This window comes from Pipistrellus kuhlii, unplaced genomic scaffold, assembly GCF_014108245.1.
Source record: "Pipistrellus kuhlii isolate mPipKuh1 unplaced genomic scaffold, mPipKuh1.p scaffold_m20_p_6, whole genome shotgun sequence".
Taxonomy (NCBI): Eukaryota; Metazoa; Chordata; class Mammalia; order Chiroptera; family Vespertilionidae; genus Pipistrellus; species Pipistrellus kuhlii.
Window position 1 is genome coordinate 65,482,792 of NW_023425562.1, and position 18,845 is coordinate 65,501,636.

Here is an 18,845-nt window from a genome sequence, read left to right on the forward strand (position 1 = left end):
AAAACTGAAAACAATCTTAATGTCCATTAATAGAGAAATGGTTAAATAAATTTAATGAAATGGTACACAGCTGTTAAAAAAGGAATCCTATATGTTTATAGGGGAAGATCTCCAAGATGTTATTTTCTATAAAAACAAGAATGCAATATAGAAAAAGAACAAAAGAGTATGTATGTATGTACACATATACATATATAGTTGCTTATGTAGGTTTTAAGTGATATAATTGTATTTGGGTCTATGGGGGAAAATTGTTCTGAAAGAATGTATAAGACAGTTAACAAAGGTTATCTTTGGGAAGAGGGACAGAGTATCAGAAGTCAGGAGGAGGAAACTTCTTTTCACTTGTGACCTGCTCTGTATTTATCGCATTCTCTCTATACATTTTTTATTTCTTTTTAGGTGGTTAAGGTTAAAAGCTTTTCTGAAGCCTTTTGATTTTAAAAAAGAATCAGCCTAAAATAATCCAAAGAAACATATTTTGGGGTGAAATCCTGTTCCACTACACTCTCCTGGCAGAATTTTTAGATGTGAATAAGAGGGTAATGGTTTGCAGAGCACAGAATGGACTGATTCTGTGTTGTTCCCAGAGAAAGAACTAGAATTAGTTGATCGAGTTTTAGAAAGTATTCTCTTAAAATGGCAAATATTCATTCTGCAATTTGAAATCATCAAAAATCAAGCATAAGCCAGATGACATCTGTGAAGAATGTTGTAACTTAGAATCCTGCTTACGATGAGAGATTGGTTTGGGTAATTTCTGTGGCCTTTGGAATCTGGATTTTTTTGTGTGATAAATGTCAAGTGAATATTTTCTTTTTTAATAGGACACTGACGAAATTCAAGTTAACTATCCTGGAATGTTTGAATTGATGGAAGATTTACAAGGTAAGGCACTTTAAAGCATTTTTACATTTCTCCAACAACACCAGGCACAGAACAGATAGTTAAGTTTGTTTGGGTTGTGACTTTGCTAGTTGAGAATGACATAAAGACAAATGGATACAAAAGGTAAAGGGATTAAGAGGAACTGATTGGTAGTTACAAAATAGTCATAGGGTATAAAGTACAGCTTAGGAAATATAGTGATTAATATTGTAATAACTGTATGATGCCAGGTAGGTACTAGAATTATCAGCCAGGCACTTTTTAAACTATATAAATGTCTAATCACTGTGCTATACACCTGAAACTAATATAATATATTGGATGTTCACTGTAATTGAAAAATTTAAAAATAATTCCAAGAGTGTAATTGAAATAATCTAAACTAGAAGGAACAGTACTTTGAAACAAAAGAAGAACAAGCTAATGGATTGGAAAAAAGTAGAGAAGTCATGCACAAGTGATCCCCAGGTGGTCAGAGAGTGATTTTGGTTAAAACACCAAGAACGCTGGAGCACTGGAGATGGTCAGCAGGTGGGATATTTGAATTAATGATTTTGGAACATGTTGTAGGTGTGATGGAGAAGTCCATTAGTAGTGAGGAGACTAAGAAATCTTAGAGGCTGTGGTACTTGACACTGAAATCACCTGTGCTGGTGGCAGGACTTGGTTACAGAGGAAAATGGAACCAGGTGAACGACAGAAGGGCCTGGCAGCCTGATATCTGACAGCAGCAGGAGTTGTGGTCTCAGCAGGGCAAGGGTTTTAATAGGCAGAGAAGTAATGGCTTGGAAGAGTCTTGGACACAGATCCTGCACTGGCCGTGAAAGAGGCAAGATATGCAAAAATCTACCTCTGGGGGATGCTGGAAAAGTGACTCTCAAAGGAGAGCCTCAACTTACCCACAACCCCGGGAGCATTTGTGAGGTTTGATTCTTTTGTTATACAAATGGCATGAACAAGTATGGATTAAAGTGTGTTGTGTGAAACCAGGGAGCCTTCATCTGGACCTGAAAACTTAAGGTGACTTAAAACAAAAGGATTATAAAAAGAAATACTTTGTTTACAGACTTACAATTTTTTGTAAGTGTTATTGCACTTGCTTCCCTCAACCACTCTCTGGTAACTACTTCATCTCTGCATTACAAATAAGAAAATGGAGTCCTAAAAGAGAATACTTGCCTCCTAGTGAAAGAATTAGGTGCCAAACTCTTGCCTTCTTGACTCTTGAACTGGGACTCTCTTACCTGATTCTACCGCTTCTCGTAGCTACTCATTCGTAGCAGTTCTCTTTGAGCCATTGTCCAACCTCCTTTGAGAATTACAAGGGGAAAGATGTGTAGTGGAAAACTTACTATTACAGTCATTATTTATTTATTATACTTCAGTACAGGGTTTGACAGCCTTATCGTGCAGAGCCCAATGTGACAGGGAAGCGACCATAACTCACACACTCCCTCCTGAGCACCGCCCCTAACTCTTGGCTCCCCCTGATCCCTGAGCCTCTTTACTGGAAAGCTTGAGAGATGATGGTATGCTGGTAATTTATCATTCAAATTGTTATGATAAGTGTACTTCTCAAATACAGCATTTATTTTTGTTCTGCTATACAATAAATGCTGTGTTCATGATTCATTTCAAGAAAGAAAAGAGAGACTAGGAATTAGACATATCAGTTGAAAGAGGTTTTAACCTAATTTGAAAATATAGTACTTACTCTGCCAGGTGCAGTTCTTTGAGATTTCCTAGTATCTAATTTTACAGATGAGCATATTGAAAAGTTAAGTATCTTGTCTGTGATCACAATAAGCCTGGAGTTATGATTTGAATCTGTAGTCTTATACTGGGTATTTGATCTATATGGTGTGTTTTTTTTAATTGACGTTGGATGTTCAGTAAAATGCACTAATCTTAAGTGTACAGCGGCTTGTATTTTTAACTGTCACCCAAATGAAGCTATAAACTGGAAGGTTGACTCGTACCCCCTCCCAGTTGATAGCCTGGGTTTTAAATTGGTCATTATTTGGGGAACTGTTGTCCTTTATTTACCTTCAAGAGGTTTGGCCAATGCCCTATGTTTATTGTAAAGTCTTTTACACAAATCATGTGTTTTAGTCTTAGATATTTCCTGTCCTTAAGAGGTTTAAGAGGAATTATTTAAAGATAACTTGTAAAAATGATATCTAACAAAGTAGATACAAACATTAATTGATTGATTTTGTTTTCATTCACTAACCATTTATTGAGCATCTACCATGTGCCAACCACTGAGCTAGTGATGGGAATACATAGTACCTGATGTCAGGGAGCTTATGCTTTATAGAGAGACGGACATCTGTATTTAGCTGTAAAGAGAGATCATTGTTTGTCACAGTGCAGGGAGAAATGAGAAAAAGCCCCTAAACCTTCTTAGGGGGTCAGAGATGCTTTTGCAGAAGAGGCAGTACCTCAGCTAAATGGGCTTGCCAGGAGAATGAAAGAGTGGTGCAGGCTTGGGGCAGGGTGGGCATTGCATTCCAAGCCAAGAAAGTGGGCTGTGTAAAGTTAGAGATGTAAGAGGACCCACACTTCTCCACCTAAGGAACTGTGCAGTAACCCAGTACTGCTTGAAAATGTAGAATGGGGAGATGATGGAAAATGATGCAGGGGAGTCCATCAGAGGCTTCTAGATTTTCTCAGGTGGGCCTGATAGTATCTTGGAAGAATTTTGCACAGAGGAAAGACAGTCAGATTAGTGTGTCAGAAGGCTCACCCTGCAGCTATGTTTATGAGCATATTTATGAGGAAAATGAGGCCAGAGCTACCATAGTTAACTGCCTGAGGAAATTGAGGCACAAAGAGAAGTCACCTGCTCATGGTGATGTGTTTAGTAAATTATAGAGCCAGGGTTTAAACCCACTGTAGCAGCCTGATTCAGATCCTGAAGTCTTACTACCCTCTTGATGAGAGGTCAGAGGCAGCTGGGACAGGAAGAAATGGTCAGGGGGTGAGTGGAGGAGGGAGAAGTGTGGGAGAATTCCAGCTGTGCGGCTTTGCAGGCTGGAAGATGGTGCTTCCTTCAAGTTGTTTTTTAGTATTTTACATTGCATTATACATTTTTTTTTTTCTTGATGGTTGTGGTGTTTGTCATTCAAGCTGCCATTATTATTAATTCACAGAAAAAAAGTCAAGAATGTTGACCTAATTTTACAAAACAAGTTGTATATCAGTGATGAATGCATGAAAAATTTTGGAGACTATCACAGTAGTTTTAAGGTAAGTTCAGTTATTATTACTATTTTTTTTAGACATTACTCAGTAATTTTTTTAGTAAACTGGAATACATTAGATTTTTTTAATAAACAATTGAACTTAACCTTAAAAATACTGTGAGAGTCTTAATCAGTTACCTCCTTCCTGATTTTTCTGTTACACGCAAGTGCAGAGCTGCTCAGGGGTCCCCATATGTGTTTCCCAGGGAGACTTCAGTAAAGGCCCATCAGGACGTGTTAGGAAGTGCTATAATTCCACTTTGAAGATCCCAAAACTGAGTTTAGTAGAGATTAAATGACTTTGCTCCAGGTCACGGGAGGGTCAGATCCCTCAATCTTTGCACCCATCACAGCGCTTCTGCAAGGAGGGAGGTCAGGGTGGCTGTGCCCGTCCCTATGAGGGGTGGACTGCCCTGGCAGCACAGTTGCTGACCATGCTGCATATTGGTGCTCTTGCATTCCTGTATCAGACAGAGCATTATGCCTAGTGATCTCAATTAGCAGATCCCAATAACAGTTAGTTAGAAGGCATTTCTCAGAAATGCATTAAATATTTACATTTAAAAAGTGAAACCTGTTTTTCACAGGTGCTGCCTGTTATCTAATCATCATCCGTCATGGAAACCACAACCATTATCAGCAATAGACTCTTTCAGTTTACCTATAGTTGCTAATCATTATATAAAGAGAATGTTTTAAAAATTAGATTATGTAATGGGTCCAAAATGTCAGCATTGGGAGCCTGGGAGATCCTAGACTACCTTAAAAGACCCAGAGCCATTGCTCAGATCATCTAGCTGGGTCATGACTGCAAGACTGAGATACACATTTTTCTTTCTGGTGATTAATCCGCTGGTTTGTTTGTTGTTCTTCATGAATTAGGTTCTTGTATTCACAGGATTTGGGGCATTGCTTTTAGTATTGAGATTCATGATTTAGGGAATAATAGGAGCCTTTTAAGGGTTGGAGAGAAGAAAAAGGTTTATTTAGTACAGCAAATTTGTTGATTGTTTTCAATCAGAGCATTGAAAACTTGGAATATTATTTTTAAACTAATAAAGAGCATTGATGTTGAAAAGTTTATTGGTTTCTTTTTGAATGTAGAAAAACAAAACCAAGAAACTGATTTCTAGTCATGTAGTAGATAGAGAATAAATATAAAGGATTTTGCTTTTGAAATCCTTTTAATATTGAGGACTAGTTTAAAATGTAGCCTTATAAAGTAATTTTATTTAAGTAAATGCATTAGGAAAACCCAAATGTAGCTTTTAGCTAGCAACTTGAAAGAAAGAAATCTAAAAGTGAATTTTAAAACATTAAGGAAAATGCCCCTGAAAAGAATGCACCTAATTTTTTTTTCTAATTCAGGACTAGCAAAGTGTTGTAAGATCTGAAAACACATTAGCTTTGGTATTATCTAACAAGTCTCGGAGCCCTTTTCCAGGTTTCATGAGCATATTACATTTATGGCTTAGAAGGGGTGAGGCATCGTAACAGTGTCCTGTCCTCCTTTGAACAGCAGCTCAAAGGGGCATAAAATGTGGCATCCTTCAAAAGGCAGTTGGCAGCTCCTAATGACTCACTGGGAGGGCCACTCACTTTGCTTTTTGCCCAACTGGCTTACTTACTTTATCTATTTATTTATTTGCTTATTTATTTAATCCTCCCCCAAAGATATGTTTATTGATTTTAGAGAGAGGAGGGCTGAGAGAGAAAGAGAAAGAGCGAGAGAAATAGAGAGAGAGAGAAACATTGAAACTTGCCTCCCATTCGTGCCTGGACCAGGGATTGAACCACAACCGGAAACCTTTTGGTGTATGGGACAATACTTCGACTAGCCCCCCAGCTAGGGCCCTACCGGCTCACTTTACACCATTTCTGGCAAGTAAAGTATTTCAGGGGCTAACCTCCTGAAATGTGACTTCTTCACTGTCTTAATACCCAGACACTCTAGGTAGTTTTGCCTTAGAGTCACTTAGAAGCCTTACTACATTCGGAAAGCAAAATGAGATTATTTAGGATGTTTTACGTGACTTACAGCATGGTATGCTGTTGGAGGAGACAAGAGTAAATCTGTGGTATTGATTAAGCTGCTCAGGGTTTTTGCTGTATTATCTCCAACTGCCTGTAGTGTATTTTTAGGAATGGGTGAGAGTAACTGTGCCTGGAATAGAAAAGCTCTCCTGCACCGAGACACGATGCTGGCGGCTGCGGCGGTGTACCAAGGTAAGGGAGCCGGCCCTTCCCCCCCGGGACTCACTGAGAAATGTGCCCGGTCATCTTTATCCCTTAATGCTTTTTCCTTTCCTGTTAAGTACCATCAGATTTATTATTTTTTTCTTTTAATATATTTTTTTTTTATTTCAGAGAGAAAGGGAGGAGGAGAGAGAAACAGAAACATCAGTGATGAAAGAGAATCATTGATTGGCTGCCTCTTGCACACACCACACTGGGGAGCAAGCCTGCAGTTCAGGCATGTGACCTGACTGGGAATCAACCGTCACTTACTGGTCCATAGGTCAATGCTCAACCACTGAACCACCCCGGCTGGGCACCATCAGATTTCTTGTCCTCCCTTCCAAACTCAGATCCCGTGTCTCCATATCCCTTTCCAAACAGTCCTTACTCCTCCCCTACTGTCAGTTTCTCCGGTGTGGAGGCATTTTTAGAATCCCACAAGTTCCTAATATCCATTCTCTTTGGAGGATATGACTTTTGTTGAGCAGATTATTTTCCCTACTGGCATTTTTTCAGAGTTTAACCAATGTTTGTCTTTATAGAAATGTATAGAAATGAGGATGGTTCGGTGCCTGCCACATATCAGATCTATTACATGATAGGATGGAAATATCATGATTCACAGGTAACAGTAAGACCAATCACTTTATGTGGGCTTATGTTTCCATTTGCTGTTTATTATTTATTTACTTAGGGTGGGGGATGTTTAATAGCTTGAAGGGGTTCATTAGGACTACATATTTATCTATTTCTGATGTCTTTAATCTTTCTCATTAATTTTAGGCAAGACCAGCTGAAAGAGGTTCTGCAACTGTGTCATTTGGAGAGCTCGGAAAAATAAATCTTGTATCACAGGGGAAAAAGTCACAATAAATATTCTATTCAATGTTAACGTGGTCCAGAATTTTCATCTGAGATGGGTAACTTTCACATCCAAAATTATTACATTTTGAAGCAAGAAGCAATATACTAGCTATTTACTAACAGACTTTTCAAATAATTAGAATAACCTAACACTATCTTTAGTAACCTTTTCAGTTTCTCATAGTTTCTCTTTTCTAGTGATTTGAGTGTCTTATTTGCAGATTCAGCCCCAAAGCAAGAAGATACTTCTCCAAAAAAAATCCACAAATATGTTCACATAAAACGCTGACTTGATGAGAAAACATTACACATGCTGACATTTTATACCTTTCTCCGGACCTGTTGTTTCTAAACAAGGACCCTAGCAATGGAAATGAGGGAAGAACAAGTTGTTAGATTCTCTGGTGTTCTGGCTCATTTAGAATAGACTTTTTTTTAATGACTGTTATATGATACTTACGACAAAATTATTTGTCACACTGCCGCTTTGTCATGAAGAGAACAGAGATTTATGTATTCTCCAGAGCTACTAGGCAGTTTTTCACTTCAGAAGAGTGTGTACCTTTATTGGATCCTTCCTCACTTGTTTAAAGCATCAGAACTTGAATCTTATTTTTTTTTTTACCTCCAGGATCTGGGCAGGACCCTCATGCCCCCCCTAGGATAACTGAAGAGGCAAAATCACACATAAATGTGTCTGCACAGTGATAACAAGTGCTGTTTGTGGTTGGACTTTTCTTTGTCATTTCAGCCCTTTGGCACTGTTATTCTAATCCAAGTCCGCTAGGAGCGATCACAGTCATTTGGAAGCATTTAAGCCCAGACAGCGTAGTGTCAGGGAGGAAGGTGGCCATAGAAGGAAGCAGGGAGGAAGCTGGGAAGCACACAGGAGTGCGAGTTTGTTTCCACCGGTCAGTGGTGAGCACTTTGCTGTCCTTTTCATGTAACTGGGCCTGGTCCCAGCCTCTTCTTCAGCGTTAGTGATTTATTTTACAGTACTTGCTCCTCTCCCATCTGCCTCCCTCCCTTTAACATACAAGCACTAAGCTCTTCCTTGGTAGGGGCTGGCTCTCACCTTGTACTCCTAGTTATTCCATTAAATTTGAATTAAATTGTGCAGAAAACACATCCTTCGGAAGACTACATTAAAAAGCCAAAGTTTTGTAAGAAAAGAGTTACTGTTTTTGCTCTCTTTAGTTAGGAAATTCATCAATATTAGAAGTTGGGATACTCTTGGTAGCCTTTTTGTTTTTAACACAAAGGTAAAGAATACCTAGGAAGTAGAATTTGGGAAGGTTTTATTTTTTAGCTTAATTTTCAGAATTTAAAGGGAGATGAGAACAAAAACAAATAAAAATACCCACCAAAACCCTGTGTATTAAAGTGCAAACTGGTGACTGAGGAACGGATAAATTCCATGTGTCTGTGTTCCCTAAATGATATGTGTTTATAGGCATTCATGTTTGTTTTTGATGAAGGCAGACATATGTGGTTACTGCTGAGGAAAGGGTCTGTCTGTCATTGTGTTTGAATGTCTGTCAGGGGTGCAATTGGTAGGCAGAAACCAGGAGGGAGACTTGTACTTCTTATCTTTATAAATCATCAAGTTTTTACTGAAGATATTACTTTTGTTTATTTCATGCCAACTGCACATGTGGATGGTGGGGTGGGGCTGGAGAGGAATCTACATTGAGCTATTTAAAAAATAAGCTCCATTGTTTAAAAATAAATAAATAAAGGAAAGCCCTGGCCAGATAGCTGAGTTGCTTAGAGTGTTATTCCAGTTTACTAAGATTGTAGGTTTGATCCCTTGTCAGGGCATGTATAAGAATCAACCAGTGAATGTAAAAATACATGGAACAATAAATTGACCTACCATTCCAGAAATTGATATATTTGGGGTTTTTTTAAGTTCAATTATTTTAATGAGAAAAAATAATTAAAGTAAAAAATGACTGACCAACAGGTTAAAAATCTCAAATCCAAACCATACTCCCTTTTAAAATCAGCACTGCCACACATTGTGTTCTTTCAGAAATCAGTTGTATAATAAATTACAGAATACGAATTTCCAAACCATGATCTTTTAAAATTCTAGGCTGAAAATGTTCACGGCTCTGGTGAAGAGAAGAGTTTACTTCGGGAAAACAGGTGGAATCTCTGTGTAGACATCAATAGTGGAGGGTAATAATTTTGTCCCATTCCTTATGTTTCTATAAAGGAGATGGGATTTCCTCTGCATTCACCAGAAGGGAAAATAATGAAAAGATCACTTCTATCTTCTTTTGGCTGCACCATCATAAAATAAAAATTTAAAAACAGACAGGCAAAAATATGTTGCTACACCCTATTATTTGGTACAACTCAACCAAAAATCAGAACAGAGGGAAAGAGGAAACACTGAAAAATCTAGGTGTTGGCCTCATTAGATCAGTGAACTCAAATTTGGACAAAATCTCCCAATAAGAAAATAATCTCCCAATAATACTCTTAGCACATCCTGAGGATAAATCTGCCTACATATACTGTTAGCCTCTGACAGTAGTGTTTGCAACACTCCAGCCTTCCTGAAAGGTCTGAAATTTATTTATTTATTTATTTATTTATTTATTTATTTATTTATTTTAAATCAATCTTTATTGTTCATATTATTACAAAGGTTACTCATTTCTTCCCCCCTCCACCAGGTTCCCACCCCACCCTCTGCCCTTTCTGCACCCCACATTGTCCTCATCCATAGGTGCACAGTTTATGTTCAGTCTCTTCCTGAATCCACCACTCCCCTTTTCCCCGAGAACTGTCAGTCCACTCCCCTCCCGTATCTCTGATTCTATTATAATCAACAGTTAATATTGTTCATCAGGTTTTTTAATTTCCCTTTTTTTAATTAATAAAATTTTATATTTTTAAGAATAAATTTTAAAATCTAATAATTTTAAACCTTGTTTTTTTCTGCCCTGGGAACTGAGAAGCAAACTTGTTTACATGTAAACTTGCCCTTAGGCTATCAAAAGGAGTAGCCATTCAAATGTAAATGAACACATTGTTTAAAGATAGATGCTTGCTGGAATTGGATTACCTGTTCTGGGTGGGAAGAGCTTGTTTTCCCCTTTCTCCATTGAAATTAAGGTGTTAGCTTTAAAACCTCTTTTTGGAAAGAGACCTTAAACTTTCAGAACTTTACATTTTTCAGGTAGTAAATCAATTACTTAGTATTTTCTCAAATCAATACCTCCACATGCCCAAGGATACACTTCACACAAAAGACACTTCCAAATAGATCAACCAACCTCATCCAGGCACTCACAGATCAACACCCCAGTGCTATAATAACTCAACACATCCAGATCTAAGCCTTCATCACTTGATTCAGCAGACTCTCAAGTTCCCCCAAAAGTTTCCAGCCATGTCTGAGAAGCAGTCCTGGAGCATGTGCAGGTGAGGAGCGAGCTGTTTTGGGCCTGGCTGCCTCGGGCCTGGCCTCTGTTGCTCTGGTCCGTTCCACAACCAGCTGCTCTAGGTCTGGCTGCTGCTGCTCCGGGATGCTGCTGCTCCGGGCCTGGTTGCTCCCAACCTGGCCGTTTCGGGCCCGGATGCTCCGGGCCTGGATGCTTCTGGCCTGGCCGCTCCCAGCCTGACAGCTCTGGGCCCAGCTGTTGCCGCTCTGGGCCTGGCTGCTGCTGCTCCGGGCCTGAGAAATTGATATATTTGAATTCTCTGCCTGGATATCTGACAGATTTTTATCTTGTTGATTTAAAATATTAATTTGAAAATAATGGAAGGTATATTGAACCCTGATAAGTTGTTAACAGATAAGGAAAGAATGTTTCTGGTGTCTGTGGTGGTTCTAAAATCTATCCACAAATTTTTTGACATGGTTCTCTCTAAAAGGTGGAGCCCCAATAAATTCAAATAAAAGGAAAAAGCAAATAAACTACTATTTCAAACATAAAAATGAATTAATTACAAGGTGGAACTTCTTTGCCCTCCCTTTGAGTGTGAGTTAGATTTAGTGACACCTTTCCAACAAATAGAATATGGAAGTGGAAGTGTGTTGCTTCTGTTAATAAGGGCCATTGCTGCCTCCCTGCTCTGTCTGGGGTTGCTCATTGGGAAAGCCAGCTGCCATTCTGAGAGGGCACTCTAGCAGCACAGTGGAGTGCACCTCGTGGTGAGGACTGCCACGCTGTGGGATGAGCCATCTTGGACATAGATCTTCCAACCCCAGCTGTCAGGTGACTGATCCCTGCTGACACCTTGATGGCAACCTCAGGAGAGACCCTGAGCCAGAAACCCCAGATTAACCTCCCAAATTTCTGATTCACAGAAACTGAGATAAGAAATGTTTGTATTTAAGCTACTATGTTTGGAGTAACTTGTTAAGAGTATCTATTAACACAGTAATAATAGATAACTAATTCGCTTTCTTTGTGAATAATTGGGTGCCTAGCATATATGATATTGGTATTTCAAGTATAGAACATCACTTTCTTATTTGAAATTATGTAAAGCCAAATACCATATTACATTTGTTTTCAGGAAATACTGGCTCTGAGATTCTCTTACCTTGAGGTTTGAGTCTATGGTATCTCAAAATAGACCTAACCTTCCAAGGTATATTTAGTAAACCTCAAATTTCACTTCCTAGGAATATTAGGATCAATTTTCTGGAAGTCTGATGAGGCTTGTCCAAAATTAAACCAGAGAATTTGAGAACACTCTGGCCTTGAAAATTCAGGGAGCTAAGCAACTGCACAGTTTCCTCAGTCACTTCCCTCTGCATTAGCTTTGGGTGGCTGACAGCTGGCTATCAGGATGGACCGTTGACGCTGCACTTGTTACCAGACTCTCAGGTGTGCATGATGCTCTGGAAATGGGCTTTTTGCCTTGTTGGCATGGCTTGGTGGTTGAGCATCGACTTATGAACCAGGAGGTCATGGTTCGATTCCCTGTCAGGGGACATGCTTGCTTGGGTTACAGGCTCTATCCCCAGTGTGGGGCATGCAGGAGGCAGCCAGTCAATGATTCTTATCATTGATCTTTCTATCTCTCCCTCTCACTTCCTCTCTGAAATCAGTTAAATTTTTTTTCTTTTAAAGAGGAGCTTTTTAAAAGCTAGAGTTGATCCTGTCTTATTCTCTATGGTTGATACAAAACAGGTAAACAGACTTCACTTTCAGAATGCAAATGTAGTCCGTCCAATCTCCAGACACCTCGTACAAGAATCTTGTGAATGCTAAGGACGTGGTTCCAGGTGTGTCAGAGCCAGCCCTGCAAACAAATAACCGGGAACAGCTCCAATCTAAACTGTGCTTATGCTTAGATTGAGAATAGGAGATTGGGGAGGAAGTTTCCACAGGATCGGGCAGCACTTGCCAAAATAAACACTGGAAATAGAGGGCCTCGCAGGGACTGGGAGTCAGGTGGTCTGGGGTTAGTCCTGCCCTGCTGGTGCCCAAGGCTGAGGCCGAGTCCATCTTTCTGGCCTCAGGATTTTCATCTAAAATTACAGGTTTGGTGCTCAGTCTCAAAGGAGGCCAAACGCCTGCCTCCCAAGTCCCTAAGGGGCTTTTTCAAACAAAATGTTCCCACCTCCCCTTTTTGGTTAGTAATCATGGCCTTTGGGAGGGAGTCCCTGTCACTGAGGGAAGCATGGGGCACCCCTCTATCATGTTATGGTATGAGCTGTTGGGCTGGATGATCTTGGCAGCATTCAGTCTGATCCTAGGACTTAGGTCCTGGAACGGAAGAGACAGGGTTCCTTTTCCGTCTTTACATGCTCTCAGACTCCATGTTGATGTTTTGGGAACTTTTTTCCCCTTCAGAGATCACTTTAATTTCATCTGAGGATAAGGTTTGAGGTGGACACGGATTAGCCTTGGGTTCCCTAGCCCACAAAAGTGGTATAGCATGTATTACTGCTGTAAGTATATGGGACATAGTGAATGTAGTGTGGACTGCCTTCTACAGTTTCATGGAAGATGACATTTTCTCCTAGGCACCAAGCATTTAGCATTTGGTAAGCGTCCGTGAATTTTGTTGAAAGCGCCCGGTTACTCTTCTGGGTAATGAGGTTCTGACTATAAGTCCCACCTGAAAAGGAAATGCTCAGGCTTCAGGTGGCTGGAGGACCAAGTGGAGAAATAGAAACGAAAGTCCTTTGGGATCTCTAAACAGGTTGCCTACATCATTTATTGAGAAGCCAGCTGAGCACGCATTGTTCTCAGATGCAGCTTATTTAACCTCTTCTAAGGGGTCATGAGTTGGTAAAGCCCTTCTTTGAAAGCTCAGTGTGTTCTACATCCTTGCCAGGCAGTGTGCCAAGCCTTTGTCACATCCTCACATCTCAGTGTGCCAACCCTCACATCTCCCTCTAAGGTGGCTAACTGTACCATTATCCCCATTTTTCATGAAGAAACGGGTCTATAGAAGTTCTCCAAAGTCACAATAAATGGCAGCCTGCATGTGACTTCAGTCCTGTATGTGACAAAGCTAGTGCAATTAACAACTTCATTACAGTGCCTTCTTCTGAGGTCAAAGCCTTCTATGAAGTACCAGTCTTTTCCTCCGTGTTCTCCCTCCTGCCACAACCTTTGTGTGTGGGAGCCAGACAGGTGACTGCATCCACGGTCTCCCCAACACACTCAGCCCTGTGCTTGAATGTGTCCTTGTGCAGCTGTCTGCCCTCCCAAGTCTTTATCTCTATTACGCTAAGCTCAGGCATTCTTTAAGTCCAACTCAAGTTCACCTTGCTTTCTTGTCCCAGACCATCTTGAACTCTTGTTAGTTCCCCCTCCTTCAGCATTTATTTTACATCATTTCTTGTTGATGAGTTCTTCCTCTTCAGCTAAATGTTCAGTTCCTTGGGGATTGACACTCATGTTTTGAATCTGCTGGAGGAGCCTATATTTTATGATATCTTCAGATCTAATGACCAGCAAACTATCAGGAAGCAACTTGCAAGATCTTGAATCAGTCCTGGGAATCATTAGCTCTACACAATGCTAGACATTGCAGAGACATTGAATAATTTGAACAGTTTTAGGAAAACCTACATTCAGTTACAGTATCCACACACCTACAAAATTGTTTATGAAATTTGTCAATGCAGTGCAGTGCATTGGTCAAGAAAATGGTCTCTGAACCAGCTGTCCTGGCTGTGTGGTCTTGGGAAAATTATTTGACCCAGTTTTGACATCTTCTGCAAAAGAGGGAAGATGATGGGGTATCCTCTCAGGAAGGCAGTTGTAAAGAACAAATGAGTTAATACATTTAGTTAGAACAGTGCCTGGCACATAATAAGCATGATATGTTAGCTGTAGATTCATTCATTTGGAGAGAATGAATCTTAGGCTTTCAAGAATTAGTGACTGCTGTTGTGATGCTAACTTACCATTTGTCCTATGTAAAAGTTGCTCTTGCTTACACGAGAAGATGGATTAGTAGACAGATACTGCTTTTAAAAGGAATAAGCCACAAGACCTCAGCCAGCTGTTTTACATCTATGCCAGAATCCAAATAGCTCTCCAAATGTAAGAGATTTGTTCTAATGCTCCTACGTGAAGATTGAATGCTCCTTTTATAAAAGACACTTTATCTTTACCTAGACTTTATTTTCTGGTGAATGAAATACAACTTAAGATAACTCATTCTATATAATAAAATCCTAATATGCAAATTGACAAAACCATTGGATGACTGGTGGCTATGATGCTCACTGACCACCAGGGGGCAGATGCTCAACACAGAAGCCACCCCCTGGTGGTCAATGTGCTCCCACAGAGGGAGCATTGCTCAGCTAGAAGCTGGGCTCATGGCTGGTGAGCGCAATGGCAGGAGCCTCTCCCACCTCCGCAGCAGCACTGAGGAGCGTTGTGCCAAGTGGTGAGGAGTAGTGAGCAGGCAGTAGTAAGGAGCGAGGGGTCCTGGACTGTGAGAGGGATGTCCAACTGCCAGCTCAGGCCTGCTGGGGATCAGGCCTAAGCTGGCAGTTGGACATCTCCCGAAGGGATCTGGACTGCAAGAGGGCACAGGCCTGGATGAGGGACTTCCCCCAGTGCACAAATTTTGTGCATTGTGCCTCTAGTGATGTTATAAATATCCTAATGGGCCTTGCCAGAAAAAAGGTTCCTCACCCCTGACTTAATTTCTGCCCTGACAGAGCTCACAGCTGGGCTCACTGGAGACTACAGTGAAACTGACATTGGGTATTTTCTTACAACTAAAAGTACTTTGAGATTCTTAGTGAAGGCACTGTGCCAAATAGGGTACTATGACCATCAGGTAAATAGGGCGGGACCCTGCCTTCATTTTAATGATGTCTGGTAACAGGCACTCAACTGTAGTTCAAGGTAGAACATGAGATACACCAGAAAAGAGGTCTGACTGAAGGGCCTCATGAGTTCAAAGGAGAGAGGTGACATGCAGTCTATGTGTGGTGGGGGTGGGGGGCGCCCTTGCAATCATTCCACCTATTCACTGGGCACTGCGAGGTCCTAACCATGGTGCTAGGTGCTGGGCTGCTAGGGTGTAAGGATGAAAGAGCCTCAGCCATTCAGGGGCTTCCTATTAAATGGAGCAGAACAACTAATAAGACAGGAGTTCTTCAAATCTAAGTGCCATTCATTTTGAGTGTATCCTAGTTTTGGAAATGTTAAGACTTGGAAAGAAATTTTAGAATTAATGAATTAAGGTAGTAGTAGAGAACCCAGAGTGCTTCTTGTGGACCTGACACTATCCTAAGTGCTTACACATAGCAATTTTTACTTAATACCAGTGAAAAGCAAATTATATACAGTGACAAGTGGCTTGTACTGAGTAGGCTCTTGGAAAACATGGCGAATAAGTAAGTGAATGAATGAATGAATACTAGGAGGATAAACATTCTGACCTTCACCCTTAGACCCTCTGGTGAAAAGAGTTTCTCATCCTTTACAAATAAATGGTAATTTCAAAACTTTAGTGTTACAAGGAAACAGCCACTAAGAGAGGTCTCAGTAATGCTCTAAACCACTCATATTTTCAGAGACCTTGCTCCGGAAACTTGGGTCACATTGCCCTTGCTCCTATATTTTAGCCAGAGCTGAGATTCAAGCCTGACCTTTGAGTCATGGGCCTTTTCCACTCTCCTTGCCCACCCTGCCTCCAGTCCTGGGCTCCTGCTTTGGCTGTCATTGGAGACAGACATCTGGACCCTTTAGCTTCTATCCCAGGAGGCTGGTACCATCTATGGGTACTCCAAGGGAATTCCACCCAAGTCCTGGGTGAGGAGTGTGAGTTGGCCTCTGGCACAGATGCCACAGGAACTTTTTCTCATTAAGTTTTTGATGTGGTTCACAGGATCAACCCCACAAGAGGAAGGTTCTATGTGTAATTTCTGTATTTGTCAGATCGGAGGGATCTGTGTTCCTGCCCTTCCCGGACTTGGCCTTCTTCCTATCTTACTATGTCTGCAGGAGCTGAGACACCCATTTGTTCTCTTGAAAGGTTGTTAGCATGGAAATTGGTTTGGAATTGGAGCTTATATCCCTGACTCAGAACTAGATCACTAAGATGATAAGTTAGTAATGAAGCCTCAGGTGACTAGTCTTCAGTACCCCTCAAGTGGTCACCTCAATTAAGCAGAAAGTGAAATGATTTCTCAGAGGACAGGTCCCAAACTTTGTCCATTTTCCATCACAGGCATTGGGAAATTGTGCAGACTCTCGAGCTTGACAAGAAAATTCTTTATTTAGTGAGTGAACTGGTTCTCATGAGCAGGTTTTTCTAGAATCCAGAGCCTACCGGTAGCGATTTTTAAGCAAGTAGATCAGCATAGCAATAATGAGGCCCATCGCAAATAAATCCCAGTACTGTCCAAGGGTATCATCCAATTTTATCCATTTCCATCTCATTGTAAACTGTTGGGAAAAGACATTTTGTTAGGAAAAAAAAAAAAAAAATCCAAGCCTCCCACTCTATTCAGGGGAGTAGATCCCTCCATTCCATCACCCAACAGTTGCTCACTGGATTTTTTCAGAGATCTGGGATCTATTTGAGACAAACTCACATTAAATAACAGGATATCTTGGAGCAAATGCATAGTCTCCAGTTTCATGAGAGCAAAGAAGACAGGTATATGAGCGTCAGGACTTGTTTGAGCAGCCATGTCATATAATCTCCTGGCCAGGTGAATGTCCTAGAAATAGAAGAACAGCCCATACTCATTAGTAAACAGAAGCCACTGTGTAAAATATTATAATTTATCTTGGGTATGCAGCATGGCTCCCCCAGAGATGTTATGTCCTATTCATTGGAACCTGTGAATATGCTACAGGACTGAAGACAGAGAGATCATGGTCTATCCAGATAGACTCAATATAATTACCTGAGCTCTGAACCACAGAGTTTTCTCAGGGCTGAGGGCAGGAGAGAAAGTTGGAGAGCTTAGCAGAAGTCAGATATTCTACACATGCAGAGGGCCACAGGGAAGAAATAAGAAGGAATGCAAACAGCCAGGAGGGAAATGAAGTCCTTAGTCCTATAAGTACAAGAAACTGAATTTGGCCAACAACCTGAATGAGCTGGGAGGTGGATGCTTCCCCGAGTCCCAGTAAGGAGCATAGCCTACATAGAGGACCCAGTCAGCTCACCCACACTCACGACCTACAGAAACTGTGTGATAGTAAATGTGTGCTGCTTTCAGCTACTAAATTTGTGATGATTTGTTACAGCAGCCATGGGAAACAAACGTAATCTCCAAACACTTTCTTGGGTACCTCTCGACCCAATATTAGTTTAGGTATGATTCCTTTTAAAGAGGCAGGAGAACCCTAGACATAGTACAGTTCCCTAAAACAAATAACAATACAGATAATAATAAGCATTTAAAATTCCTAGTTTTCTTCGTGTGCTTATCATCACCGACATTAATAGAATTTGTTTATTCATTTGCCTGTCTCTTAGTCCTGAAGACAAGGACTTGGACTCCTGCTTAGCTTTGAATTCCCAGTGTTTTATGATATGCTGAGTACATAGTAAAACTCTGATAATGCTAAATAGAATGAATGAATAAACTATTTTGGTTCTCAGGCTAAAATTCGATTTCTCAAAAGATACACTATATTTTTAGGGACTTTCTTTCTTTCTTTCTTTCTTTCTTTCTTTCTTTCTTTCTTTCTTTCTTTCTTTCTTTCTTACCATTAGCTTATGTGATGGCACATAATCATTAAAAAAATGTTTCACCTGATATGGCTTATTTTGTTTGCTTTGTTTTCTAAAGCAATGTAGTGAAAAGGCTAAGCAGAGTTGCTTTTAAAGATTGAAGTGACCTGGGACAGTCCCAGAATTGTACTTTGCTGGGTGGCTGTGGATTATTTTCAAAAGAAGGGGAAGAAGAGAGATTTTTCACAAATTGTGGCCATTCAATATCTCTTTCTTGTTTTTCTCCATCTCTCAGAACTTCATTACACAGAGTTCAATAGTTATGAATCCTTGCGACCTGTGCTAAACCATTTCTTGGGCAGTGTCCTCTCTCAGCTGTGTTCTGCTGGTCATTTCTTAAGTTTTCTCAAAGCTTTGTGATCTAGTAAATTGATTTGGGGAAAAAAGGAATAAGCTTGTTTAAAA

The 18,845-nt window shown here is 40.4% G+C and overlaps 2 protein-coding genes across 14 annotated transcripts in view; one reads left to right on the top strand and one right to left on the bottom strand.

The window, feature by feature from the left end:
* The window catches only part of NDUFAF5 (NADH:ubiquinone oxidoreductase complex assembly factor 5), a 30,879-nt gene extending 23,613 nt beyond the window's left edge, over positions 1–7,266 (top strand). For 9 of the 13 annotated variants that reach the window (XM_045574954.1, XM_036418202.2, XM_036418204.2 and 6 more), the window contains 4 exons: positions 828–888; positions 6,279–6,362; positions 6,917–6,999; positions 7,158–7,266. In XM_045574954.1, coding sequence (XP_045430910.1) covers positions 828–888; positions 6,279–6,362; positions 6,917–6,999; positions 7,158–7,247 — 318 coding nt within the window. In that variant the 3' untranslated portion in view covers positions 7,248–7,266. Of the gene's footprint in view, positions 1–827; positions 903–4,043; positions 4,141–6,267; positions 6,363–6,916; positions 7,000–7,157 lie in introns of those variants that run through there. The other 4 variants (XM_036418197.2, XM_036418196.2, XM_036418199.2 and 1 more) reach the window with 4 other exon arrangements.
* A 9,751-nt stretch (positions 7,267–17,017) lies between these two features.
* Positions 17,018–18,845, bottom strand: part of SEL1L2 (SEL1L2 adaptor subunit of ERAD E3 ligase) — an 80,039-nt gene continuing 78,211 nt past the window's right edge. Inside the window, exons 19-20 of the mRNA XM_036419927.2 lie at positions 17,287–17,415; positions 17,018–17,137 (exon numbers count right to left, since the gene is read on the bottom strand). Of these exons, the coding sequence (XP_036275820.2) occupies positions 17,018–17,137; positions 17,287–17,415 (249 nt within the window). The remainder of the gene's footprint in view (positions 17,138–17,286; positions 17,416–18,845) is intronic.